The sequence below is a fragment of the Marmota monax genome, unplaced genomic scaffold (genome assembly GCF_021218885.2).
Source record: "Marmota monax isolate L192 unplaced genomic scaffold, Marmota_monax_Labrador192_F-V1.1 WCK01_AAM20220418_F8-fsc00045, whole genome shotgun sequence".
NCBI lineage: Eukaryota > Metazoa > Chordata > Mammalia > Rodentia > Sciuridae > Marmota > Marmota monax.
This window is the reverse complement of record NW_026692132.1, coordinates 12,350,135-12,376,216: the sequence shown is the minus strand read 5'-3', so window position 1 is coordinate 12,376,216 and position 26,082 is coordinate 12,350,135. Positions and strand designations below refer to the sequence as shown.

At 36.6% G+C, this 26,082-nt stretch overlaps 1 protein-coding gene across 1 annotated transcript in view; it reads left to right on the top strand.

Moving 5' to 3' along the window:
- Arhgap42 (Rho GTPase activating protein 42) overlaps positions 1 to 26,082 on the top strand; it is a 265,879-nt gene that overhangs the window by 49,870 nt on the left and 189,927 nt on the right. The window contains exon 2 of the mRNA XM_046466850.2: positions 18,327 to 18,422. Coding sequence (XP_046322806.1) covers positions 18,327 to 18,422 — 96 coding nt within the window. The remainder of the gene's footprint in view (positions 1 to 18,326; positions 18,423 to 26,082) is intronic.

Here is a 26,082-nt window from a genome sequence, read left to right as displayed (position 1 = left end):
AAGGCATACTGAGAAGGTGACATTTGAAGACCTAAAGAAAGTGAAGGATGAGGCGCTCTGTTTAGAAATCAAGGACCAGTTTCTTCCTAACTTGAGGGAAAAACATTTCATTTGAAGTATGTTCTTAACTTATGTTTGCACTTTAACTACCTGCCATACTACTGTCATTCATCTTCCAATGCCTTTGATGAAGCTGGAGGTGATTCTAAATGGTAAGATGTGGTTTGACAAGTTGAAAAACTCTCTTCTCAGCCCTGCTTGATTGAGGTTAGAGAAAGCACTTTTTTCAATGTCTTTAATTCTGTAAAATTCATTCTCCACATATCTCTTAGCAGTCATTGAATCATCTGACATTCTAAATTCACTTTGGTTCTTTCTTGCCAAAGTGTCCATCATCCAGAGTGTCTGGACTATAGGAACTAGGGTCTTGGTAGACTGAGTGAAGTACAACTTGCTAAATACCTTTTTGATTGATTAAATAGGCCTTATGTGGGAAAGTTTTCATAAAATAATGACCTACTTTGTTAATTTTTTTGTCTTTTGTACCATTGCAGGATTTCCAGTAAGGATTTCATTAATTTGTGCTTAGGATATTTTAGAATTTGTTGCAGATACAACTGATACAGGCTTAAAGTTTACCCTTGTTTAAGCAAACCATTTCTCCTCAGATAAAGTTTATGGCATAAAGATTTGTTTGTAGATAAAGGTATTTAAGAAAATCTCTCCAGACCTCTTGACATTACCATATCATATGCCAATTATGTATCATGTTCACTCTTCACTTTTGTAATAGAGGCTCCCTTTAAACTGTCTTCTGCTACTCCTTCCCTTTTGCCTTTCCACTAACCCCTAATCCTTTGGCTGAAGAGCAGCCTGCCCCCAATCCCTGTAGATTCTCAGAGCCTAGATGGCCTTAGTAACACCCTTCCTTAACAACTAGCAGCAGGAGGTCAAAGTCCATTGCCAAGTTCCAGAGAAGACACACCCTAGCTGTCCAAAACTTTGCTCAGCTTGCTACCTCACATCTACCTTTCCCTGCCCCTAAGAACCCCTCCTGAGCCTCCAAGACAGTTTTGAAGGGGTTGGCTTTGAATAAACCTGTTCCTTCCCACCAACTCCCATCTCCCAAATTTTGGTCACTTCACAGCCTGTACATTTGATTCCTGTAAAAAGGAAAGGTAGCAGAATACAACAATCACTAATACGGCATTATGTAAAAACGTGGATGTGTAACCGATGTGATTCTGCAATCTGTATTTGGGGTAAAAATGGGAGTTCATAACCCACTTGAAACAAGTGTATGAAATATGATACGTCAAGAGCTTTGTAATGTTTTGAACAACCAATAAAAAAATGCCTTATTAAAAGCAAGCAAAAACTGTAAGAACATAATTCACACTTCTTTACTCTTTGGTGTGGGGGGGTTATATTAAAGAAATACCCCACTGAATTTCACTGAAATGATCTAATTATTTATCTGTTATTATTAATCCAGTCCTCATTGTAACCCACTTTTATAATGAAATTATTGCATTAGTTAACCAAAGAAAATACTTACCTTCACCCCACTGTTGCTGCTGACTTGGTGACAACTTGTGCACAGACAACTTCATTTACCATCAAAATTGCTGATCTTAAATATAGCCTCTGAACTGAATGTGAGCCTTGACTTATAGAGCATTTTTCTGTACCTAAAATGTTATGGTCGGAGAGCATGTGGAAAACCAGTAATAGTGTATACAATTTCATTTCTCATTTGTGTGTCGCTTATAAATTCTCATCCTGAAAATACTGAGAAAGACTAGTATCTATCTGAAGTATTGTCCCCATTCCACGTCTCAGTATTTCTATAATTCTTGTCTTGGCTTTCATAATCAGCCACCTTCAATTCCCAATCTTATTTTGGCTGGGAGTCTTTGCCAGACACAAATCCAAGGCATAGGTGTTTTGAAGGCCTCAAACCTTATGTATGCCCAGGGAATGAGAAGCTAAATTACAGAGAACCAATTTCTGATTTCCCATTCTGCTAACAGAGACAACAGGGATCTGGTTCAAAAGCAGGCTCTTTATGGTGTTAGTGGTTTTGGAAAAGTAAGAAAGGGCAGTTGAGTTGGTGCAGTGGATACCATTTGTGTTGTTAGGTTTTTAGCTCTTTAAGGTTAGGTTGGGAATTATGTTTTTCCTTAATTGATAGTGCCAGATGTTCCATATGATACCATTGTTCAATATGATCATTGAAGTATAAAATATAAAGATATACCATGACACATGGAGCCTAAGTTCCATAGTGTTTATATTTTAGTATCTCTAAAATTGAATAGAGGGTCTTATAATTTAGCATCTTAGAATGCATGAACAATGGTAAGTAAAAATTATAACACCTAAGTTTTTTAGTACTTGTGGAACTGATAAGTTTTGCAGTAAGACAAAAGTATCAGGTAAGAAAAGCTGAAAGCCACATTTATCTTTACTAAGATTTTTTGAGTTAAAGGTGACCTAATCGTAGGTTGACTGTGTGTTGTCTAATTAAAGCTTGGCATAAATTATGTGTATCATTTTTATGAAAGGTCTCATTATTTGCAGCAATAAAATAATTAGAGACAACATGCCTTCCACAGGGTGGGAAGCTCTGCAACACAGACATAGTTGCACACATTGACGCAGCTGGAATTCCTCTGTTCTGGTTGCTAAATCAAAGTCTTCACTCTTCACAGTCTCAGCAAGCAATCGCTAATTAGGCACATATCATTGAAGTGCAAGCATGTTAGTGGCTCAGATAAACAAGCAAGCATTTTAGGTGATGAGTTTTAGTTTGTGTTTAGTTTTTAAATAAAGGGTTCAGATTTGTTATTGTGCTTTGAGATTAGTAAAATTAATCATTCCATCATAATAAGAAATACTTTAAATGTATGATGTATATCTTCTTCAAAGCCACTTATGGGTTTTTATAATAACTGTTCCATGTAAATGTACCATAAATTGGCAGTTAAAATAATTAAATAATGAGGATATAGTAAGAGCTACATGAATGAGAGTTTTAAAAATTATTAAAACAGCATAATTATAAATGATGTGGCAAAAATGAGATTTTGTTTAGTACTGAGGTAAATCCAGTATGGTAGAATTATAGGTTTAAAGGACTATTCAGAAGCTTTAAAACGTGGAATGGAAATAGGTTTGACATGGACATAGAGATTGAAATTCAGTCCTAATTTTTGCTTGGTAAGTCACTGAACCTTGGGTCTTGATTTCCTCATCTGTAGAATGGAGATAATTATTGAGACAGTTATTTCTCCAACAGGGTTCCAATGAGATAAGAGGTGTAAAAGTGATTTGAAAATTTCATCATGCTTATTTACTGTGGTAGGATGGCCATAATAAATCAATTTATTAAAGGTGGGACACTTGGAATTAAAATAAAACAGAAAAAGGAATACAATAGTATATATCCCACCTAAACCACACTCTTTTTTTTGTGGTACATTAAAAATGGAACAGGGGGTTGACTCTCAGCACTTTCATTGCAAAATGAAATCTGTAATTCTAAAATGCAGTACTTCTCTAGAAAAACTAGGAATAGTAGGAACATACTTCAACATTGTAAAAGCACTCTACGGCAGACTAAAGGTCAATATCATTCTAAAAGGAAAAAACTGAAAGCATTCCTTCTAAACACTGGAACAAGACAGGGATTCCCTTTTTTACCACTTCTACTCAGCATCATCCTAGAAACTCTAGCCGGAGTATTGAGGCAAAAGAAAGAAATTAAAAGGATACAAATAGGAAAAGAAGGACTCAAACTATCTCTATTCCCAATGACATGATCCTATGTTAAGAAGACCCAAAAAACTTCACCAGAAAACTTCTAGAACTCATAAATGAATTTAGCAAAGTAGCAGTACACAGAATTACCCATAAATCAATTGAGTTCCTATATATCAATGATGAATCACCTGAAAGAGAAATTAGGAAAACTGTCTTATTCATAATAGCCTGGAAAAAGAAAAGAAAGCAAAAACCTTGGAATCAATTTAACAAAAAGAGGTGAAAGACCTCTATGATGAAAACTACAGAACAACTAAAGAAAGATATTGAAGAAGACCTTAGAAAAGGAAAGGCCTCCCATGTTCTTGGGTAGGCAAAATTAATATTGTCAAAATGGCCTAAAGTGCTTTACAGATTTAAGGCAATTCCTATTCAAATTCCAATGGTGTTCTTCATTAAAATAGAAAAGGCAGTTATGAAATTCATTTGGAAAAATAAGAGGCCCAGAATACCAAAGCAATTCTTAGCGAGAAAAGTGAAGCAGGAGGCATTACAATACCAGACCTTAAATTATGCCACAGAGCTAGAGTAACAAAATGGCATGATATTGGCACCAAAACAGAAATGAAGACCAATAGAACAGAATAGAAGACACAGAGACAGACTGACAGTTTGTTATACAAGTTATAATAGATAAAGTTATAATAGATAAAGGTGCCCAAACCATAATTTGTAGAAAAGATAGCCTCTTCAACGAATGATGCTGGGAAAACTGGAAATCCACATGGAGTAGAATGAAATTTAACCCCTCTCTCTCATCCTGCACAAAACTCAAAGTGGATCAAAGACCTAGGAATTGGACGGTAGGCCCTGTGCATATTAGAAGAAAATTTAGGCCCGACACTCCAACTTGTTGGCTTAGGAACTAACTTCCTGAAGAAGTCTCCTGAAGCACAAAAAGTAAAATAAAAAAAATCAATAAATGGGATGACATTAAACTAAAAAGCTTCTTCACAGCAAAGGAAACAAGAGCATGAAGAGAGAGCTTACAAAATGGGAGAAATCTTTGCCTCCTGTACCTCAGACTATACAAAGAACTCAAAAACCTTAACACCAAAATACCGCCCCCCCCCCCAAATAACCCAATCAATAAATGGGCAAGGGAACTACACAGATGCTTCTCAAAAGAAGAAATATGAATGGTGAACAAATATATGAAAATATGTTCAACATCTCTAGCAATGAGAGAAATGCAAGTCAAAACTACACTGAGGTTCCATCTAACTCCAGTGAAAATGGCCATTATCAAGAAAACAAATAACAATAAATGTTGGTAAGGATTTAGGGGAAAATGTTCACTCATACATTGCTGGTAGTCCTGAAAATTGGTTTTCCCACTCTGGAAAGCAATGTGGAGTCTCTTCAAAATCTAGGAATGGAACCACCATTTGACCCAGTTATCCCACTCCTTGGTATACATCCAAAGCATTTAAAACCAACACACTATAGTGACACAGCCACGTCAATGCTTATAGTAGCACAATTTGCAGTAGCTAAGCTATGGAACCACCCTAGGTATCCATCAACAGATGAATGGATAAAAAGAATATGGTTTACATACACAATGGAATATTACTCAGTCATAAAGAAGAATACTTTATGACATTCACCAGTAAATGGATGGGTCTGGAGACTATCATGCTTAGTGAAATAAGCCAATCCCAAAAAACCAAAGGTTGAATATTTTTCTGATATGTGGATGCTAGCACACAGCAAGGGGTGAGGGAATAGAAGTTCAGTATATTGGACAAAGGACAATGAAGGGAAAGGAAAAAGATAGGAATAGGAAAGACTGGAATGAATATGACATGACTTTCCTACATGTATGAATACATCACAGTGAATTTCACCATTGGGTCTGTCTACAAAATTGGGATCCTAATTAGAATAAGATATACTCCATGTTTGTATAAATATGTCCAAATAAACTGTAATGCCATGTATAACTAAAAAGAACAAGTAAAAAACTAAAAAAAAAAATAAAGGCAGTGTTTCCAAAATAGTCTTAAATTGCTTTAGTGTTTCAAAATGGGATAGGATAGCAGAAAAATGAAGTCTGTAAACATGTGGGATAATGAGTTTATTGAAAACAACTCAAAAAACATTGTGTAAATGGAGAATAATGATCTTTGTACCCTTACTTCTCTGGCAGTCCAGGCTCTACCCAGTTTTACAGTGTCTTTTTTTGTTTCTTTGGGAAGAATGAGGCACCATGCCAGCATACTTCCACATCTGGTCCATGGCAGCGGATTTATGTCTTTTTTCAATTGCCATTCATTATAAAATATTTCCAAACTTGAAGAGAACATTAGTCGTATTGCTGCATGAAAAAAATTTTTTTTGCCATAACTATGCAGTTCATAGAGCCATGATGATGATGATATTATATACTTTCATTTGGTCAAGGAAAAAATCAATAGAAAAAACCCAATAGTAAAATCCAAAAATGCTGTTACAATAGACACAGTAACTTAAGCTGTACTCATATTCTAAGCTCATTGCTAAATTAATCACTCCATGAAAGTTGTACTTGCAAAATTTGAAGTTTTCTGTGTAGGAGCTTGTTTCTTTGCTTGATTAAATAGATTTCATTTTTATTTTTCCTGTACTGGGGATTGAACCCAGGTGAGTTCTCAATGAAGCTGCATCCTTAGCCCCTTTTATTTATTTATTTTCTGAGACAGGGTCTCACTTGGTTGTCCAGGGTTGCTTGGATCACAGCTGTGTGCCACTGTGCCTGGCTGGTAATGTCTTTCTTAGGGAATGCTGAAATGTAGGTATCTATTGGGTATTCAGATGATACCTTTTCAAAATTGCAATAATAACCTCAATCATTGAAAGAAATGTAGAGGTTATATATCAATGATATATGGTAATAGCTGATAGGAAAATATATGTAATTGATGAATTTATCTTTTGGGATAGATATAATTTTTAATGGTGTTATCACTCTGGTGTTTAGTTGGCTGGTACTTCAGCTGCATTAAAAATGTTGTCATTATGTGAGTTTGAGTTGTTATGCTTTTAGGTCCAGAGAGATAGACTGTATGTAGGTTTGACAAGCAGGAGCCAAGAACCAATGTGTATTTTCAGTTTTTGATTACCTCCTTGAAATATTAAAGAATAGGAATTACAAGAGTTTATTAAGCTTACTGTGTGCTATGCTAAACTCTTTGCAGGTCTGATTTGTTTTTTTGGTAATCTATCCTGTGAAATAGAGTAGTTGTACAGTAGAGTAGTTTATTAACATCATCCACTTTTTATAGATAAGCAAATGAAAAGTTAGGAAGTTTAGGGAACTTGTCCACATACCAAAACTGAGAGTCCAAACTAATAGCCTATCGGACACCAGAGTATTCCATATATATATATATATATATATATTATTTTTTTTTAATGAGACCTGTTAGTAGTTAGAAGGTGGTTAAAAGAAATGGAAGCCCACTCTAGATTTTTCTCTAATGTTTTTTGGTCATGAAATGTTTTACTATTATTTAAACAGAATGATTCTTCTACCAAACTTGATTAGACCACCAGAATAATTTTTTAGAGTGGGCTTCTTGTGAGGCAATGCTGAGATTTTAAGTTAGCAGGTAACATAGCTGCTTTTGTTAGCAGTCACCGCTTCCCCCACCCCAATTGCCAAAAGATCTTAAATGAAAGAAACTTCCAGCCATTATCTCCTTCTCTAATGTTTGATTTGATGTCCACATGATTAAGTGTGTTTGTTTGCTGGGGCTCTGTTTTCTCTCTGTTCCTCTTAGCACCTTTTATAGCAGGGGCAAGTCTGTATCTAGTTGCCAGATTTTTTTTTTTTTTGTCTCTAATTGCTCTCTGTCAGTCCTGGAAAGACCTTAGTTTACCCTTCCTGCATACTCTGAATTCTCAAATTCTGTTTATTGGCAGAATCCTACCATCAAGGTCCTGGGCTGGATGCAGTAGAGATTGGAGAAATTCTCTATCCACCACAGGCTTATTGTCCAGGAAGGGCTACAGGATGTAGACGGTAATTAAGTATAATTATAAAATGCAAAATTACCTAGGGTTTTTTTTTAAATAAAAATTCAAAACAGAGATAGAGTACAGTAACATAGTACTTCTCAAAAATTTCTCTTGGAGTACATCTGATATCAGCACAGGGGAAATAAACCTTCAGTAGTCTAGGCACAGCTCCAGATGTCTGCCTAAATGGAAATATCAGGTTTAGGTTAATTCCTGTGAATTCTGTTTTGCCCACAATATGTGTATCTTAAAACACACAAAATAGCATTAAATAAGTTGGCTTCCTTCTCTCCAGTTTTCAAATACAAGTTGTAATACCAGGTAGATATGCTAAGATGATCAATAGCTTTCTGAATCCCTGGCTAATACCATAGGCATATAGTATTTGGTATCTGTACATGAGAGATATATTGTCCTGATAGGATAATATAAGGTGGCTTTAGGATCCATCTATAATGAGGCAGGTTGTAAGATTTTTTTTTTTTTAAAAAGGAAGTAACTAGTCTACCAAGACTAGATCTTGATATCTTAGAGATATTCCAGCTTCACATCCTGGAGCTCTCCCGGTCTAGTTGAAGACATTTGAAGGTTACAGCACAGGCAAAAGGCTGTTCCCAACTTGGAGAATGACTTGGTGGATGTTGAGAAGATATTAGTTTCTTTGGCAGGAATTAAAAAAAAGATATATATATATATATATATATATATATATATATCTTTAGTTGGACACAATACCTTTATTTTATTTATTTTTATGGATGCTGAGGATTGAACCCAGCGCTTTGCATGTGCTAGGCGAGTGCTGTACTGCTGAGCCACAACCCCAGCCCCTGGCTGGAATTTTGAGTGTACAAAGAGTAGTTTGAGAGAAAGCATTGATTAGAAAGCATGGGAGAAAGAAGATGTGCTATAACTACCTAGTAGATACAAATTAATGTGGTGCTTTAAAAGGATATTAAACTAGTCAACTCATGATTCAGCAATACATATTTGGCTTATGATACCAAGAAGGGTGGGATGGAAAAAAGGAAGTAAGTTGTAAGAGTTGGCAGTAGGCTGATATGTGGCCTGAAAGATAAGGTGACACCAAATGCCTTCCAAAGTCATAATTATCTTGGACAGATAGAGATGTTAGGTAATCAAGAAAAAAATTGACTGCAACTAAGGCTAGAATACCCAGGTTTTTCCATGATTGAATGTAAGTGGTAGCACCAAGAACATACTAAGAGGATCTATAGCTTTCTGAATTCCTGGCTGAAAGAGTAAGCTCTGCAAACAGTGGGAAATGAGTGAATGGACTGGGAAGAGGTCATGGGAGGTTATGTAGACAAGGAAGTCTGGGTGAAGCATGTCAGGCCCTCCCTGATACTGAGAAGCTTAGGAAAGCTGCAAACTCCTTTATGTTGGATGCCTCAGTATTTTGCAGTTAAAACAAACAAACAAAAAAAGAAACGGCAAGGGCAGCATCTAAACTTAAGTCACAACTTAGAAGTTGTCATCATTTGGATACACAGATAGGAATTAATGGAGAAAGCAAGCCTTGAGGTACAAGGTGTTTTGAAGAGGGACACTTAAGAGTTTGAGGAAGAGAAATATCAAGGGAGGCAGCAGAGGAATGTTATTGAAGCAGGAAGAGAATCCAGAGAAACTGCAGTGTGCCACTGTTTCTTTACCCTTTCAAATTTTTTCCCCAGGGTAGGAAGATGGGTGGTTTATTTCATCCTTTGAACTTTCTAGTTTTACTTGGGTTGTAGCAATAGTGAAGTCTTTGTGGGTTTTTGTTTTTAATTTTTATGGAATTTGTAGCTTTATAGAAACTGTGGATAAAATCTGGCCAAGTGTTGGTTCCTATTTGTTATTTTTAGGTTGGAATCTTCTGAAACTGCTTGCCAAACACATATCATTTATGGGATTATGAACTGTTTGGTCTTCATTAGGGGCCAGCACCACTATTTATTTTCATTGAAGCTCTCCTGAAGATAGTAATTTAATACACAGATTAAATATGTTATGCTTACAATGAAAATATTTCATGTTCTGTATTTGCCATCATAATAAACAGTGGTTTAATAGTTAACATTTGTTGAGAATCAGGATTTCAAGTTTCTTTTCTGTACCAAACACTGTTCTAAGTCAATTTCATGTAATGTTCATGAAGTTTTGCGAGGGGTTAGTATCTTTCTTTTATACACGAGAAGCCTGGGATTCAGAGAAGCTGAATGCTTGCTTGAAACATACACACTGAGAGGTAGTTGATGGCTTGACATCCATGTCTACCTCTATGTACACTAATCTATAACATAAAAGAATGATTGATTCTAACCAAAGAACTTCTTTCCAGGTCTGACAACCTTTATCACGTAAGACTTTATTTCATCACTGAAAACAGATGCTTTGTCTTATATTACCTGCCAGAAGGCTAGATATATTTACTGCAAAATAGGATGCAGAAAGAAGACTCTGAATATACTTCTGGTGTAGAAATAAACGAGATGATATGCAGATCAACCTAGGCTAATTGTTTCACCAACTTTAAAGATCCAAAACAACCATATGGTTCCATGCTAGCATGCAACAGATTGAGTGGCTTAGAGTAGCATGTGCTTTTTTTTTTTTTTTTTTTTTTTTTGCATTTCAAGGAGAATGAAGAACAATTGTCAGGCCTCTGTGCCCGCTGGTAATTCCGTCTCTGATGACCACTCTCAGACATCTCCATTGCTGTATAGCAGTTTCTCAGTGCCTCCCAGGAAAGATAATTCCTTGATTCCAATTCAGTCAGGTGCTTAATTTCACTTCAGCTCAACACACATTTATTGAATGACTACCATATATTAAGCATTGTTTTGGGCCCACTTTATGAAGACTCATCTTTGATTATTGATATCAACCACTACTTCTAGCCACGTATGTAAAATAGGAAATAAACAAGTTGACATTTTAAAACTGTGTTCAAGCAAAAGACCAGAGAAATGTTTTTCTCCACAAGTTCTCATTGTGTTTTTCTCATTTGTGCCACGCCCAGAATTCTTTTCTTCTGAGTCTTCTCCATCTAACAATCTGACATTTGTAGTTCCAAAAGAACACTAAAAGCATAACAGCAATTATTAAAAACCAAGACTTATTTGGTAATTCCTTGACATATCCTGCTATGTAATGTACTGTATGTTTTTTATTAAGGGTTGTGGTTATACTTGTGGGCATTCCAGTATCTTAAACTTTTCAGTAATTTATCTATAGTGAATTCTTAACATTATGGACACTTGGCAGTTGGTCTCTCTCTCTCTTTCCCTCCCCCTCTCCCCCCACCACCCTGTCCCACCCTCCCCATGCGTCTTTCATGTTCTGAGGCAAAGAATATATACCTATCTTCAAGAAGCTTAAAACATCATTCAGTTATTTTGTGGCATTAGAAAGTACAGGAATGAGCATGCATGCATTTCTTCTGGCTTTCAGTATGGTGTTCCATAATGTCCATTTTATGTGCATTTTCTGCTAGATTCTTCCATACTAAGCATGCTAATGCTTTCCCATACAGTTCAGTGCAAAGACATCTTACTTAGAATTTATACAACAGGTAAGGAAGTAGTTCAATGTTGTCTAAAGACTCACACCCTTCCTGCCTTAATGTTTCTCATTCTATAGGAATTAACTATGGTATACCACAAAAGAATATCCAACTTAGGAAGCAGAAAACCTGTCCAAGTTGGTGTCACTTCTCTGACTCAGGAAAAGTTATTACTTAGCTTTTCAGAAATTAAGTCTTCATAGCTTTGTGTTAGAATAAAGTGTATAAGAACTTTGAAATAATAAAAACTCTTACCAATTCTCTTGGTATCTTTATTGTAAAACATATTAAAGCTTTGCAGTAGTAAACAACAGCATCGTTACCATCATCATTTTGGGAAGTAGATAACCCATCTTTTACAAGTGGTTAAGAAAGCCACATTAGGTACTTGCAAGAATGTGAAAGGTTTCAAAAAAGGGAATGTGAAAGGCATCTGGGAGCTGTAAGTATTTACCTGTCTTTCAGAAACTGAGGGTTTCAACAGTTGAGTTCCTGTTGCTTATAAGAAATTATGCTGGATGCTTGGGCAGTATTCACGGATGGTAATGTTCCATACCTTTAATATAATGTTAGAATAAGATAGATAAATTTGGTTTACATGTAATTAAGATGAAAGATAAAGTGGAGAAAGCACCAGAAGGTGGTATTGGGCAGGGAGAAGGAAGAGGTGATGTCAGGGTGGAAGGGATCTGGAACAGCTTTGTGGAAGAAATTGGGGCTTGGAAGAGATCTTGAAGAAGGGGCCACTTTGACTCAGGAGCATGAAAGAAGAGTATTTTTCAAGGAAGTGGAATAACTTGTTCCACATAATTGCCAGCACCTCACTGGGTCCTGTGGTTGGGTATGTAGGTAGAAGCTGCCTTTTGGAAGATTATGAACAAATCATCCACCTGGCCTTGCTGTACATGGTTACATTGTCATGTCTTTGTTCTGATTCCTCTGAGAGGCTTTCCACCTCACATCAACACAGAACTGAACTTTTTATTTCCCACCTGCCTTCAAGGTGAGGGGGATTCTGGAGCTGCTCCTGGGTGAAATTCTGCCTCTGGTGTGTCACTGGCTTGTGCTACCATGGGGAAATCACTTACCCTTTCTGTGACTCAACTGCTTCATCTGTAAAACAAGAGTGATGATATCTAGATCTAAGGCTGTTGTGAAGATTAAGGGGTTAATTTATATAAGATCCTTAGCACCATCTGTGCTGCTGCTGTTGCTAACCTCTGGGGGAACTTACTGACAGCTTCTGATGTGATTAGTTCCCGGCCTCTCACCCCTGTATGACCACACCCTTTTTTGAGGACTTCTCTGTCTTGTTTTCCCCTTTGTGTTCCCATTGCTTCAGAGTGTCTGCCTTGTACACAGTAGTGTGAAGATGATAACTACATTATGTATTGCCCATACATACTGCTCCTGTGAGTCTTGCTTAAATCTAATCCCAGAGAAACTGAATTTCAGGAAGAACTGCCTTATACCAATGGACTGACTGGTTATACTTGTTCCCACATAAATATAGCTTACTTCCATAGCAAACGTTGTCAAAGTAAATCCATTAACACTTGTAAAATAATAGGTAGACCTCAGTGCTTAAGTTTATATACAAGAAAAGTTATAATTAAATATTTACCAGGTGTTTTATATTCTTCTTATGAAATGGAGTTTTAGTGTTTCATTAGCATCATCTAATCATGGGTGCTACAGGTTAACTCTTTGATACAAAATATTGTTGAATAATTAAAGCCCAGTATAATTTCTCCCAAGTTACAATGTGAACACATGTGGAGACATCTGTGCTTAACTTTTCAGGTTAGGCAAATTGGGAAGAATTGGTTTATGTGATACTTGCAGCATCTTCACCATGCATGACATTTCTCAAGAGTAAATAAATGTTATTCCTATACCTTCAGCTTACAAGGTGACTGGTGGTTCCAACTGGTGGGGAGTTTTTTTCTCTAAGTGTTAATAGTTTGGTAGAAATTGGAAAACACACCCTTCTCAACTGGACTCCATGCTTAGCATACTTTATACACTTAATTTTTCTTTTTCTATTTAAGAGAAAATATTGATTTTACTATTATTCATTGTGATATTTTACAATTTAACAATAACTTTTAAAAACTTAATTAGATCTTTCTATTACAGTGTGAATTGATTTTATTTAAAAGGAGTGAGAAGTAGTATTTTGTGTGTGTGTGTGTGTGTGTGCACCTGATTATAGTGTAGAAACTGTAGACCCAGGCAATTAGGGAATAGTGTGCTTCATGTCATTTGTTTTACTTGGCTTTAGTGCTGGGGATTGAACCCAGGGCCTTGTGCATGCTATGCATGTGCTGTTTCACTGAGCTACATCCCCAGCTCATGTGATTTTTAAATTAATGAAAGATGTTGGGCTTTCTAGTTCAGAATTGCACACTCAGTAGGCGATGGAGCCAAGATGAAAAGCATAAGATAGATTTTGTATGATTGAACTATGTTTCTGCCAGAAAACATAAGTTCTGTATGTTGGTGCTCATCACTACTTTGGCATTTGGAAAATGAGAATATATAGAAAGAAGACCAAGAACCCAGAATACACTTGAAGTTGAAAACATGTTTGTTGTTTTTTGTTTTTATTTTTGTACCAGAGATAGAACCCAGAGGCACTTTACAACTGAATCATATCCTCAGCCCTTTTTATTTATTTATTTTTTTAACTTGATACAGGACCTTTCTGAGTTGCTGAGGCTGGCTTTGAGCTTGTGATCCTCTTGCCTCAGCCACCTGAACTGTGGAGATTACAGGTGTGCACCACTGTAACTGGCAACATGTATTTTAAACCTCCCCTATTTTGCAATTATCATTTGAACTGGTTGAGAAACATATTCTCTTGTATAATCCTATCTGTCATCTTCAGGACTGTGAGGGGCTCATTCATGCATTCTTGATTTCATCCACTGTTGAAATACAGACTCACCTCTTACACAGACCTACTGAGTAAAAACACCTTCAAAACTTGATTACTTTGCAGGGCACCTAGAGAAAATTTGAAACTGTGATCAACAGACTGTTTTCCAGAGTAATTTCCAGGGTTATCTAAAGTCTACCAGATCACCTTCATGACAACTTTCACTTTTCTGAGATGTTCAACATGGAAATAGCCAACAAGTCTTGAGTGCTTCCTGGGTATCAGGCAGTGTTCTACCCGCTTACTCTGTATTAACTCACTCCTCACAATGGCCCAAGAGGTGGATTCTGTTCCACTTAACAGATGCAAATACTGAGAGGTTTTGGAACTTAATCATGCCACTGGTTGCTGATACAATCAGGGTTCTGCCTCCTGAGCTCATTCTCTAGTCCCATGATTATATTGAAAGGGTAGCTTGTAAGTGAGCTACTCTGTTCCTGTTTGGGGATAGGAATTATTATAGTGTGATCAGAGGGTCTTTGTGAAAGGACAGAGCTACATACTTTTCTCAGTTGAGGAGGCCCTATCCATAAAGAATAGTTTAGGAAGAAATGAGGGATTATGTCAGGAATTCACTAAGGAAAGAATGTCCAAATAGCTCATTTGAGTTTGAGGCCGGCTCAGAAAGACTCCTGGTGGTGATGAGGGGAGAAAGAAGGAAGGGTATTTATCACAGGATCTCTGTATATTTTATCTGCCTTTGTACTCCTGCCTCAACTCTGCTGTAGGAATTGCATCTGTAGCCTCAAACCCAGTAGAACATAGGCCTTCTTTATGTTGTACAAGTAAAAATAAAGTGATGTATGGAAAATTACTCAGCTTTAAAGAAGAATGAAATTATGGCATTTGCCAGGAAGTGGATGGAGTTGGGTAATATCATGCTAAGTGAAATAAGCCAGTCCCCAAAACCTAAGGCCGAATGCTTTCTTTAATATGTGGATGCTAATTCACAACATAGGGTGGGCTCTAGAGAAGAATAGAGTTACCTTAGATGAAGAAGAGGGAGGGTGGGGAGGGGATGTGGGGATAGGAAGGATAGTAGAATGAAACAGACTTTATGTATATATGTGACTGCATGACACAGTTATGTTGTGATTCTACAACATGTACACCCAGAAAAATGAGAAATATCTATGATATATCAAAGTGCATAAATGCAGTCTACTGTCATGTATAACTAATTAAAACAAATAAAAAATTAAAAAATAAAGTGATGTTAAATGGAGCACTTTCCCCCAGTCTCAGAGTATTCACATATAGCTTGGATTAAAATTTCCTAGGAATAGCTTTCTTTCTTTGTCTTCTTATAATATTGGATATGGGTATTATGATTTCTCTATCCTTAGAGCAGTATACTGTGTCACATAAATGCACAATTTTGCACAGTGCCTTTCTTTGAAAGGCCAGTCAACTTTGCTGCCTATGTGAGCTGGACTGAAGGATAATGACTGATGCCATTCTTTGAGTTTCCTAGTATGTAGCAGCAAATACTTCATTTAGTCTTCCTAACAGGCCTGCAAGGTAAGTATTCATTCTCTGTTGTATAGATAAGAAAAATGACCTCAGGAAGGATGAGTGATTGTCCAAGGCCTTGCAGCTAATTGGTGAAGTCTAGTTCTGAAAAAGCCCTTGTTTTTCTCATTGACTAATTATTCACTAAGGAGGCTCTCTTCATCTTTCTTCTTGAAAGTCTAAAGCAGACCTGCTCTCTTGAATTGAAAGTACCTCTCATGTAGAATGCATAGCTGATCCCAGAGTTTTACCTCTTTTGTAAGAGGAGGTATTACTTTGCCAGTAGCTTCCTTTCTACGGCCTGATACATTTTTTAAAGCAAAAAACAAACAAAAACCCCCAAAACTCTCCAGTATACCCAATGCCTGCTTGAAACAAACAAATTAGCAAAAACAAAGCATAAGCAGGCGTGCATGCATACACACGCACACACACACACACACACACAAACACAAATAAAACCAACCAGCCTCTGTAGCTTGAGGGCCTTTGGTCTTCACAGTTGCCCTTGGAGAGCATGTTGATGGGTCCCTGAATCATAGTGGTGCAAAAGTTAATCTTCCTGTTCAGAGACCTATTAACTCTTTAAGTGCCGACTTTCAGGTCCTTGGACTGTCACATTAAGTCCTGAGGCGTGGGGCCTCAAGGGTTCTGTGAAGGAAAAAATTATTCGGGCACTTGTTAGAATGTCAAGGAAGAACTTTATTCAAGACTATCACAATAGGTGTCAAGACTTTTAACAATAGACAAGAGAGATTGGGCTCAAATCCAAATACAGCAAAAACAAGTGGGGATTTATAGCCCTGTTAGAGCAGGTGTGTGTGTGGGGGAAGTTTGTAGATAAAAAATGACCTAGAAGAGACATCAAGGGTAAGGGTGGTTCTAGCTGAATCAAGTCTTGGCAAAGGATTATACATCAAAGATGGGGGCTGAGGAATTAGAGCAGATGTTGAAAGTAGGGGATTCTCTATAAACTAACTTAGCAGGACTCTTGCAGTGGGCTATGTAGACCCAATAAGGATGGAAACCTTGGTGGAGGCCTACTGGAAGAGAGCTCAGATAAGTGTGACCAAAACTGATCAAGGAAAGTGCCTTTATCAGTTCCTATTGCCTGTGTTAAATACAAGGGTTCAGGTATTGGACTTGAACTCATGCAAGAAGGCAGCTGTTAAGTGAAGTATAGAGTGAATTCCAGAAAAAATACATTTTATTACTGGTGTAGACATCTTTGACAGGGTAAGCATAAAATGTCTGAATAGTTCTGAGAAACGTGACCCTTAAAGTTTCTCCGTCGCACAGGATGTTTGTTATTTTTAATTTTCTTAACAAATTTAAATATTGCTTATTAAGTGCCAGGCAATCCTTTGTTCTAAATCCTTTGCAATGATTATTTCATTTAATCCTGAAAACTGTCCTATGAGTTGGTTATGCCATTGTTATTCTGTTTTTGTGCAGAATGGAACAAAGGCCTACAGGAATAAACTAATTTGCCAAAGTTACAGACCAAGCAAGTGTATGTGGGGGTGGTGGATTTCAACACAGGCAGCCTGGCTCCAGACTGGGCTGTGCATTCTGAATCACCCCACTGGGGTACATCCTAGGCTGTTGGCCTTTCACGGATTATGTCTTACTTTTCTGGGCTTTTCTTTTTTTCTGCCTAGGAATAAAGAGTTCTTTTTGTGAGTTGTGGTAGACTCTGCGTCTTGTTGGAGAGTCAGGAGAGTGTGTTTAGCTTGAGTCTCTGTAAATCACAAAGGTATTTGTAAATAAACTTTCTGGGCACCTTTCACCTTCTAGATTTAGCTAGTAGTTTATTGGTTAAAAACATATTTCCTACCTTCCCCACAGTCTGTACAGCATATCATTAGTGATTCTTTCTAATCAACATTTGGCTTTTTTTGCCCACTGGCAACCTCAGTTACATTCCTTCTTTTTTTTTTTTTTCATAAATAGTCCATTTATAATGATGGCTAATTCCTTGATTTGATAAATTGGCTTCCATAAAATATACTTCTGGCACCAAAACTCTTTTTAAAGAGGCAAATCCTCTTTGAGATGGGTAGATCAAGTTTCTAAAATGTTTGTTTAGTTGTGTCTTTAATTTAGCTTAATTTTGCCAAACTGGTTTTTAATTAGATTAGTTAATTTAACTGTTTTTTTTTTTTTTTCCCCATAGTAGGGATTGACCTTAGGGTGCTTTACTATCCTTAGTCTTTTTTATTTTGAGACAGCCGCTTACTAAGTTGCTGAGAATCTCACTAAGTTGCTTAGGCTGGATTTGAACTTGTGATCCTTCTGCCTCAGTATCCCACGTTGCTGGGATTATAGGCATACATCACTGTACCTGGCACCAAACTGGTATTTTAAAAGCCTTGGTTGATATGATACTAGGATCAAAGTTACATGATAGTACATGTGGAAACTCTTCAGTATTCCATAGTTCCTCACCTTATCACCTTTTTTCATGTATTTTAATTGCAGATCTGTCTATGGCAGTACAGAAATTTTCCCAGTCACTACAAGACTTCCAGTTTGAATGTATTGGTGATGCTGAAACAGATGATGAAATTAGTATTGGTGAGTACTACCATTCCTCAGTATCCTAAGTTATGATTTTAAAAGTCTTATTTATTTCATTGAGCTCCAACGAATCCACACACCTAAATGATAAACATCTATAAAACTCTAAGGGTGATTTTGAGCAGGGGGGGTTGTGGAAAAATATTATAAATTGTTTTTCAATTTAAAGACTGTTTTTTCCCACAAGGAAATTACTTTATCAGCTTATAGCCTAGGTCAACCCTCTTGAGAAAATCTGGATAACAATGTTTGTCTTTGCCTCAAAGTAAGTCATTAATTCAACCAAACATGTATTGGGCATCTACTATTAAATATGCTTGGTACAGGTTTTAAGAGTTATCTCACTTTTTTTTTTTTCTTAATACGGATTTCCTTTTTAACTTGAGCATTTGTTTGTAAAGAAAACAAATCATGTTTAATTAGTGATGATGTATTAAACTGGTTTCTGGCTGGACACAGAACATAACTGCAGATTAGGAGACTTGAGCCCTAGTCTGATTTTGCCACAGTCATTTAGCAATCCTACCCTAGAGAAGGCATACTCCTTTTGAATCTCACAGATTCATTTCCTGTAAAAGCAGAGGTTCAGTTATGTGATCTTGAAACTTTTATCTATATCTGAGTTTTTGTTGTTTGAAGATCAGGTTCATGTAGCATTCTTTGCCCATCTTTTAAAGATTGCTACTTACCAGTTTGTGCATGTGAGATCCTCTTATAGGCTGGATTAGAGATGTGGTTCATAATTAAAAGAATGTCCCAAATATATGTGGAGATTTTAGAGAATAATACCAAGTGTGCCCACTTTCCAAGTATAAAAATACAAATTACAAGTACTTAGAACAGTTATTTTCACACTTTAACGTGTACATGGAACACCTGGAGAGCTTATTATTATTTTTTTTATTTTTATTTTTTTTATTGGTGGTTCAAAACATTACAAAGCTCTTGACATATCATATTTCATACATTAGATTTAAGTTGGTTATGAACTCCCAATTTTACCCCAAATACAGATTGCAGAATCACATCGGTTACACATCCACATTTTTACATAATGCCCTATTAGTAACTGTTGTATTCTGCTACCTTTCCTATCCTCTACTATCCCCCCTCCCCTCCCCTCCCATCTTCTCTCTCTACCCCATCTACTGTAATTCATTTCTCTCCTTGTTTATTTTCCCATTCCCCTCACAACCTCTTATATGTAATTTTGTATAACAATGAGGGTCTCCCTCCATTACCATGCAATTTCCCTTTTCTCTCCCTTTCCCTCCCACCTCATGTATCTGTTTAATGTTAATCTTTTCTTCCTGCTCTTCCTCCCTGCTCTGTTCTTAGTTGCTCTCATTATATCAAAGAAGACATTTGGTATTTGTTTTTTAGGGATTGGTTAGGTTCACTAAGCATAATCTGCTCTAGTGCCATCCATTTCCCTGCAAATTCCATGATTTTGTCATTTTTTAGTGCTGCGTAATACTCCATGGTGTATAAATGCCACATTTTTTTTTTATCCATTCATCTATTGAAGGGCATCTGGGTTGGTTCCACAGTCTAGCAATTGTGAATTGTGCTGCTATGAATATCGATGTGGCAGTATCCCTGTAGTACGCTCTTTTAAGGTCTTCAGGGAATAGTCCGAGAAGGGCAATAGCTGGGTCAAATGGTGGTTCCATTCCCAGCTTTCCCAGGAATCTCCATACTGCTTTCCAAATTGGCCGCACCAGTTTGCAGTCCCACCAGCAATGTACAAGAGTACCCTTTTCCCCACATCCTCGCCAGCACTTGTTGTTGTTTGACTTCCTAATGGCTGCCAATCTTACTGGAGTGAGATGGTATCTTAGGGTGGTTTTGATTTGCATTTCTCTGACTGCTAGAGATGGTGAGCATTTTTCATGTACTTGTTGATTATTAAATGCAGATTCGATTCAATAAACACTGGGTGGAAGGTGTCTGTATTTCTTTTTTTGTTTGTTTGTTTTGCAGTACTGGGGATTAAACCTGAGCCTCAGGCATGCTAGGGAAGCACTCTGCTTTTCAGCTGTATCCCCACAGTTCTGTATTGCTAATAGACTTTTAGGTGATGTCAGTGCTGCTGGTGCCTGGATCATACTTGAATAGCACACCCTCCAGACCTCCCCACAATCAGATTCCTCTCCTTTCTATGACCTTTATTTTTTTTTTCCTATACTTTTACCAGTTATGTCTTGTTTCCAAACAATGTGTTTTATTAGTTTTAAAAATCTTGGTAGCAAGTCCAAAATTTTCTATGAAAAGAAAGAAGTACAAAAGTCCTACAAAAGAAGGGTTGTCAGGAGAAGATGAGCTGCACGAGTTTCACCTTCATCCCAAGGCATTAGCTTGCTTATATTCCCAAGAATTCTCCTGGAAAAAATCACTTGGCAGGGTGCACAGTCCTTGGACAAGCAGTTTCTACATGTGGAATTTACATCAGATGTACATGATTAAGTACAAGTTGGTGGTCTTTCTGCCAGTGATGACTTTATCTGCTCATTCCTCTGTGACTGTGAGTTATTCTGAAGGTCTGTAGAGGTGGCTGATCTCTGGGATCATGGGTGGCTACTTCTACCTCAGTCTGGAATTAAAAGTGGCCCAGACTTACCTGGTAGGGAGTCTCCAGGAAAGGGGGAGAGCCCTGCCACATGACCCTTAAGCTGAATGACTATTTTGTCTTCACAGGATGCTTGGGGAAGACCAGTGTTAGTGGTCATGCACCATCAACATTTGGAGCAACAGTGACATTTTGCATGTCCATCTCTGTCTCTGCTGGGGATCTAACTCAGGGCCTGGTATATGCTAAGCATTAGCTCTGCCACTGAACTACAAACCCAATCCTTGATTATCGTTTTTTGATATTTGTGTCATAATTATCTAGTCCCCAACATAGATGGATAAAAGCCTTGATATATTGATAAGAGAATAATACACTGCCATTATTATTTTTAAAAAATGCAAGACTCATATAACAATAATTTTTTTTTTTTAGTTGCAAAACTAAAGTCCATGATGTTTGAGGCCAGATCTATTTCTTTTTTAAGCCGTTTAAATTTTAGCAGTTAACCTAAGGCTTTACTCATCATAGAACTTAAGTTGCTTTGTTGAATAAGTGATGTAATTTTCTGTACAAACTTTAATTTTTTCCACATTATATGCATATTTGTCTTAATAGAATAAGACATAAAATTATGTGTTTTTTTCCTTTGGAAAGAAGATTATAGCGAATACTTTTGGGTTTTCACAGATATTATTTTTAATGGTATTTCCTGACTGTATTTCATCAGGTTCATACACAAGAATTTATGAAATAATCTCTGGAGTACATCCAGATTGCTTCTGGTTGATCTCCTACCTGTTATTGTTAAGAGGACAATATATATCTTTATGCATATTCTTTTAATTTCTTTCAAGCATCTTATTTAAAATCTCTCTTGAAATCACACATGTCTGTGGCCATTGCAGAGGTTGGGTTTTTAGTCACTCTTCTCTTTAGTATTCTAGGCAGATGTCAGGTGATTTTCCTGGGTTGCAGTGATCTTGCGGTGGTCTATTTGATTCTTTCCACTTTGGCTAAATGAACAGTTGTTGTGCAACTGTTGCAGGTTAGTTTTGAAAGGTCTGGATGGATCAGAAAGCTTCCTATAGGCAATTAATATTAAATTAATTTCTAATATTTAAGGGCCTCAAGAAGTTAGAAGATAGTTTGGAGATTAGATGATGAATAATATACAGGAGTAAAATTCTTTACTAATTTTAGATCAGGGGGCTTATTTAAATACTGTGTACTTGAAGCTGATTTTAAATACCAAAACTTTGTTAGGAAAACCTAACTCAGAGCTAAGTAATTTAATTAGTTAATTAATTAACTTTTGCAGTGCTGGGGAACTGGGGCCTTATGCATGCCTGGCACATTAACATAGACTGAACTCCACCCTTGGCTACAAACAAAGTGATTTATAAACAAAAATTATTTTTGGAACGACTAATGTGAAAATACAGATATGTTCCTATAACCTAACCATCCAGCATTCTTATTCTTAAACGGAGCCTCTAAATACATTGTATACAGTTTTTAAAAAATTCTATAATAATAAAATAATAGAAGACTCCAAATAATCATTCCCAACATGGGGGAATTACGAGGTTATCCCAGCCTGTTGTCCAAGAACCATGAGCTGGGAGAAATGTATCACTAAAATGTGAGGCTGGTGTGGATGAAGTGCGAGGATTACTCCAGTGTACCGTAATCAGCTTCAGTTTTGCATGAGAAGGTACAGAGTTTCAGCTAACTTTACTGTAGCTTGTTGAAGCCCCAGTTTCAGCTGTTTCTTTATTCCTCTGATTTAATGAAAGAGGAATGAAGTAAGACAGCTGTGCCTGTTAGCATTGAGTAATATCTAAAACTCTCAGCCAGAGTAGTCTTGAGACTTACAGATGACATAAGTGCAAAACTTGATGACTTACAAAAAAGCTCATCCAAGTAAGCCATGTGAGTGCAAAATGACTTGTGAAGTCAGTCTGCTGATGGATATGGTGGTGGGAATAGGAAGGGCAGTGGGAGAACTAGAGGGCTAGTAATATGACTAGTAAGATGACTGCTTTCAGTGTACTTGCAGTAGAAGGGGATGAAATATAGATTTTGAGTGAAATAACAAAAAGTAGGTGGTATTATTCTATTAGCATAATTCTCTCATTGGTGGAAGCTGTTCTGGGAGTTTGTTAGATTTGTAGAACTGTTTCTGAACTGTCAATCTTCCTTGCCTTTTAGACCATATTCTTTTGGCCTTGTGCTTGCTGGGTTTTTTTTTTTTTCTTTTGCTTTTTATTTTATTTTATTTTTGTGCCAGTGATACATTGCTGGCTAGGAAGGAAGCAAAATGGGACTAGTTGTCCAGGACCCAGTGGGGAATTCCTGTGGCCCTCAGAGCAGGTCTCTTTTTCCAGGGCTGAAGAGCCAAGCAGGGAGGCATCCTGTCTCTGTTTTTAGCACTCTCTTTTCCATCTGAGAGCATCAAGAGGCCATTGCTTTTCTCTTCTTTAAGTATAAATTAGCTACAGGTGAGGGTTTACTGGCTCCTTTTCATCTTCCCACTGCAGCTCAGGATGAGGGGGAAGCAGCCTGCTGAGTACATCCAACTTCCCACAGCTGCTCTCACTCCCCATTTTTATACTGCTTTGGATTTTTGAACTGAGAAAAGACCTTGAGTTAGGAATACAGTGCTAAATACTTGGGGTTTGGAAATTGGTGGTAGAGGGGAGAGGGGTGATGAAAAACTGGTATAAGCTTCAATCCTACTCAAATAATATATTTATAGGGATATATTAGATATAAAATGTCCCATTATTAAACTGTAATTACACAGTAACATGCATGCCAGTGTGAAAACTCAGTACCTATTTCATCAGTGCTGATACAGATGCATGCATGGGAATTGATAATGTTCCAACATGAATCATGTGCATAGCCTTAAATCTTACTAGTAGGAAACAAAAGGCTACCTATACAGAAAATGAAATTCTATTCTATTGAAAACACTGTTTACAGGGGTTCAGTTCAAACATCTCAAAGTTCAAAGATATTACTGTGAAAGCTTCACATCTTAGTGTATTTCTTTGGAATTTATACCTATACCAGAGGCAGAACATGCAACTTATTCTGGGTCGTTCTTATATTTATAGCCTATAGTTTGAAATCACTATAAGACCAAGTCTAGATTTTTTTAAAAAATCAGATATTGTTAGTCAAGCTGAACTCCTGCCAATTAAAATGTTAGTCATTAATATGAGGCAAAGTTTATTCATTCTGTGTAATCTTGGAAACCATTGGAAAGTCCATTTGCCTTTGTGCATAAACAGCTTGGTCAGTGATGTTGTGTGATAGTTAGGGCAACTCTTAGAAAAGTCTTGGACAGTATGAGCTTTGCACTCAAGAGATTAAACATTTACCAAGAAGGAGAGTCAGTTTGCTAGTAAATATTTTAGGTGGGGACCTCATTCCTTTAGACACACCTAAACAGAACATTCTTGTGGTAGTGACAGGCAACACACTACCACTTGTCAACTGAGGTTACAGTTCTAAACTCAGCTGAGAAATGAGGCAATGGATTAGGCAATTTGTATCAAAATACATTTTATGATAATCACCAGCTATTTCTGACCTAACTCCTATATTCCTGTTCTTGTGTTTACTCTGTTTTGAATGCAAATATGCAGACATAGCAACAACTTAATAGTCATTCATTCCTTCAGTAGTCATTAAGAGTCAAGAGCATGCTGCATTTTAAAAGATAAATTTTGTATGGAAATATATGAACATATGTGTGGGGAAAAGGCACAAATGCATAAACATTCAGCCAAATAAATGTACTCACTTTGAGAATGCATCTGTTAGGTGTCTGGAAAAATATTTGATCCTGTTTTCCAAATGATAAATAGACTATAACCCAGGGTGGGAGGTGTAACCAATAGTTTGCATCTTTTGGAGGAATTCTGATGTAGTGTAGAAATATCTTAAGAAATATTAACTTGTGTTTTAGATTAAAAATAACTGGTATATTATATATCCAGAATATGCATTTAAAAGATTGTTAATAATTTTAGTTTAAAAGAACTCATTTCTATTTAAATAAAAACCTAGTTCCTTCTTCAACTGAAGCTAATAAAATTAAACTGCTAACTTATTGAAAAATGCTTCTGTTAAGACTTTCTTCAGAATTTGGTTACAAGCTATAAATATCCATTCAGATTACTCTTAATACTTATCAAGTGATAATCATGACACAAAAGAGTGGTTTATGTGGCCTTGAAACTCTTTTCAGGCATATTTTTGGAAAGGGATCTGTAAACCAAAAACAATACCATTCTCAACAACAATTGAAGAGATTTGTGCTATTTTGTTAATTCAAGGAAACAAAGTAGCTACTCATGCGGAATTGAAAGAAAATTCATCAGTTCATGCAAACCCTCCTCTTATTCCCCAGTTAAATGTGGCTATATAAATCAGGAAGCCCTCTATTAAAGTGAAACATTTCCAAATGCCTAAGTTGTTTACATAAATAACATTTTCTTTTGAACTTGACAGAGGAAGCATATTTTACTTTTAATAGGTCTCTGTTGGACAATAGAATTACTGTTATCCACTTTATTTTTTAACCACCCTTATTTTTGCACCCACACATACGAACTGAAACAGCTGGAAAGGTTGCACATTTTAGGTGGCACTCCTTTCTTCATATGATACTTGAGAAGGATGTTTTTATCATATCATCTAGTATTCTAAAGAGATGATTTAATTAAATGTTAAATGAATTGGTTTTTAAAATTTCAGGCTTTGATGAAAAACAATAATATGAAAACTTGTCATTTTAGAAGCCTGAACAAAAATTGTCTTTTCACTTATTGGTATACATTTGTTGCCTGAAACTTCTTTTGTGATTTTTTTTTTTTTTTTTTAAAGTAGCTCAGGCTGTTTCCACAGAGTGCTCAGGCTATCTCCTCCAGCAAATTATGTGCTGATTGAGTCAAAAAGTAAATTTTACTCACATTTCTAATCCTGCATACTGCTTTACAGCTTTATTTGTAGCCAAAGCTTAATATTTGTTGATTGACTAGCCTCCCTGCAAAACCTCCTTAACTTCCTAGG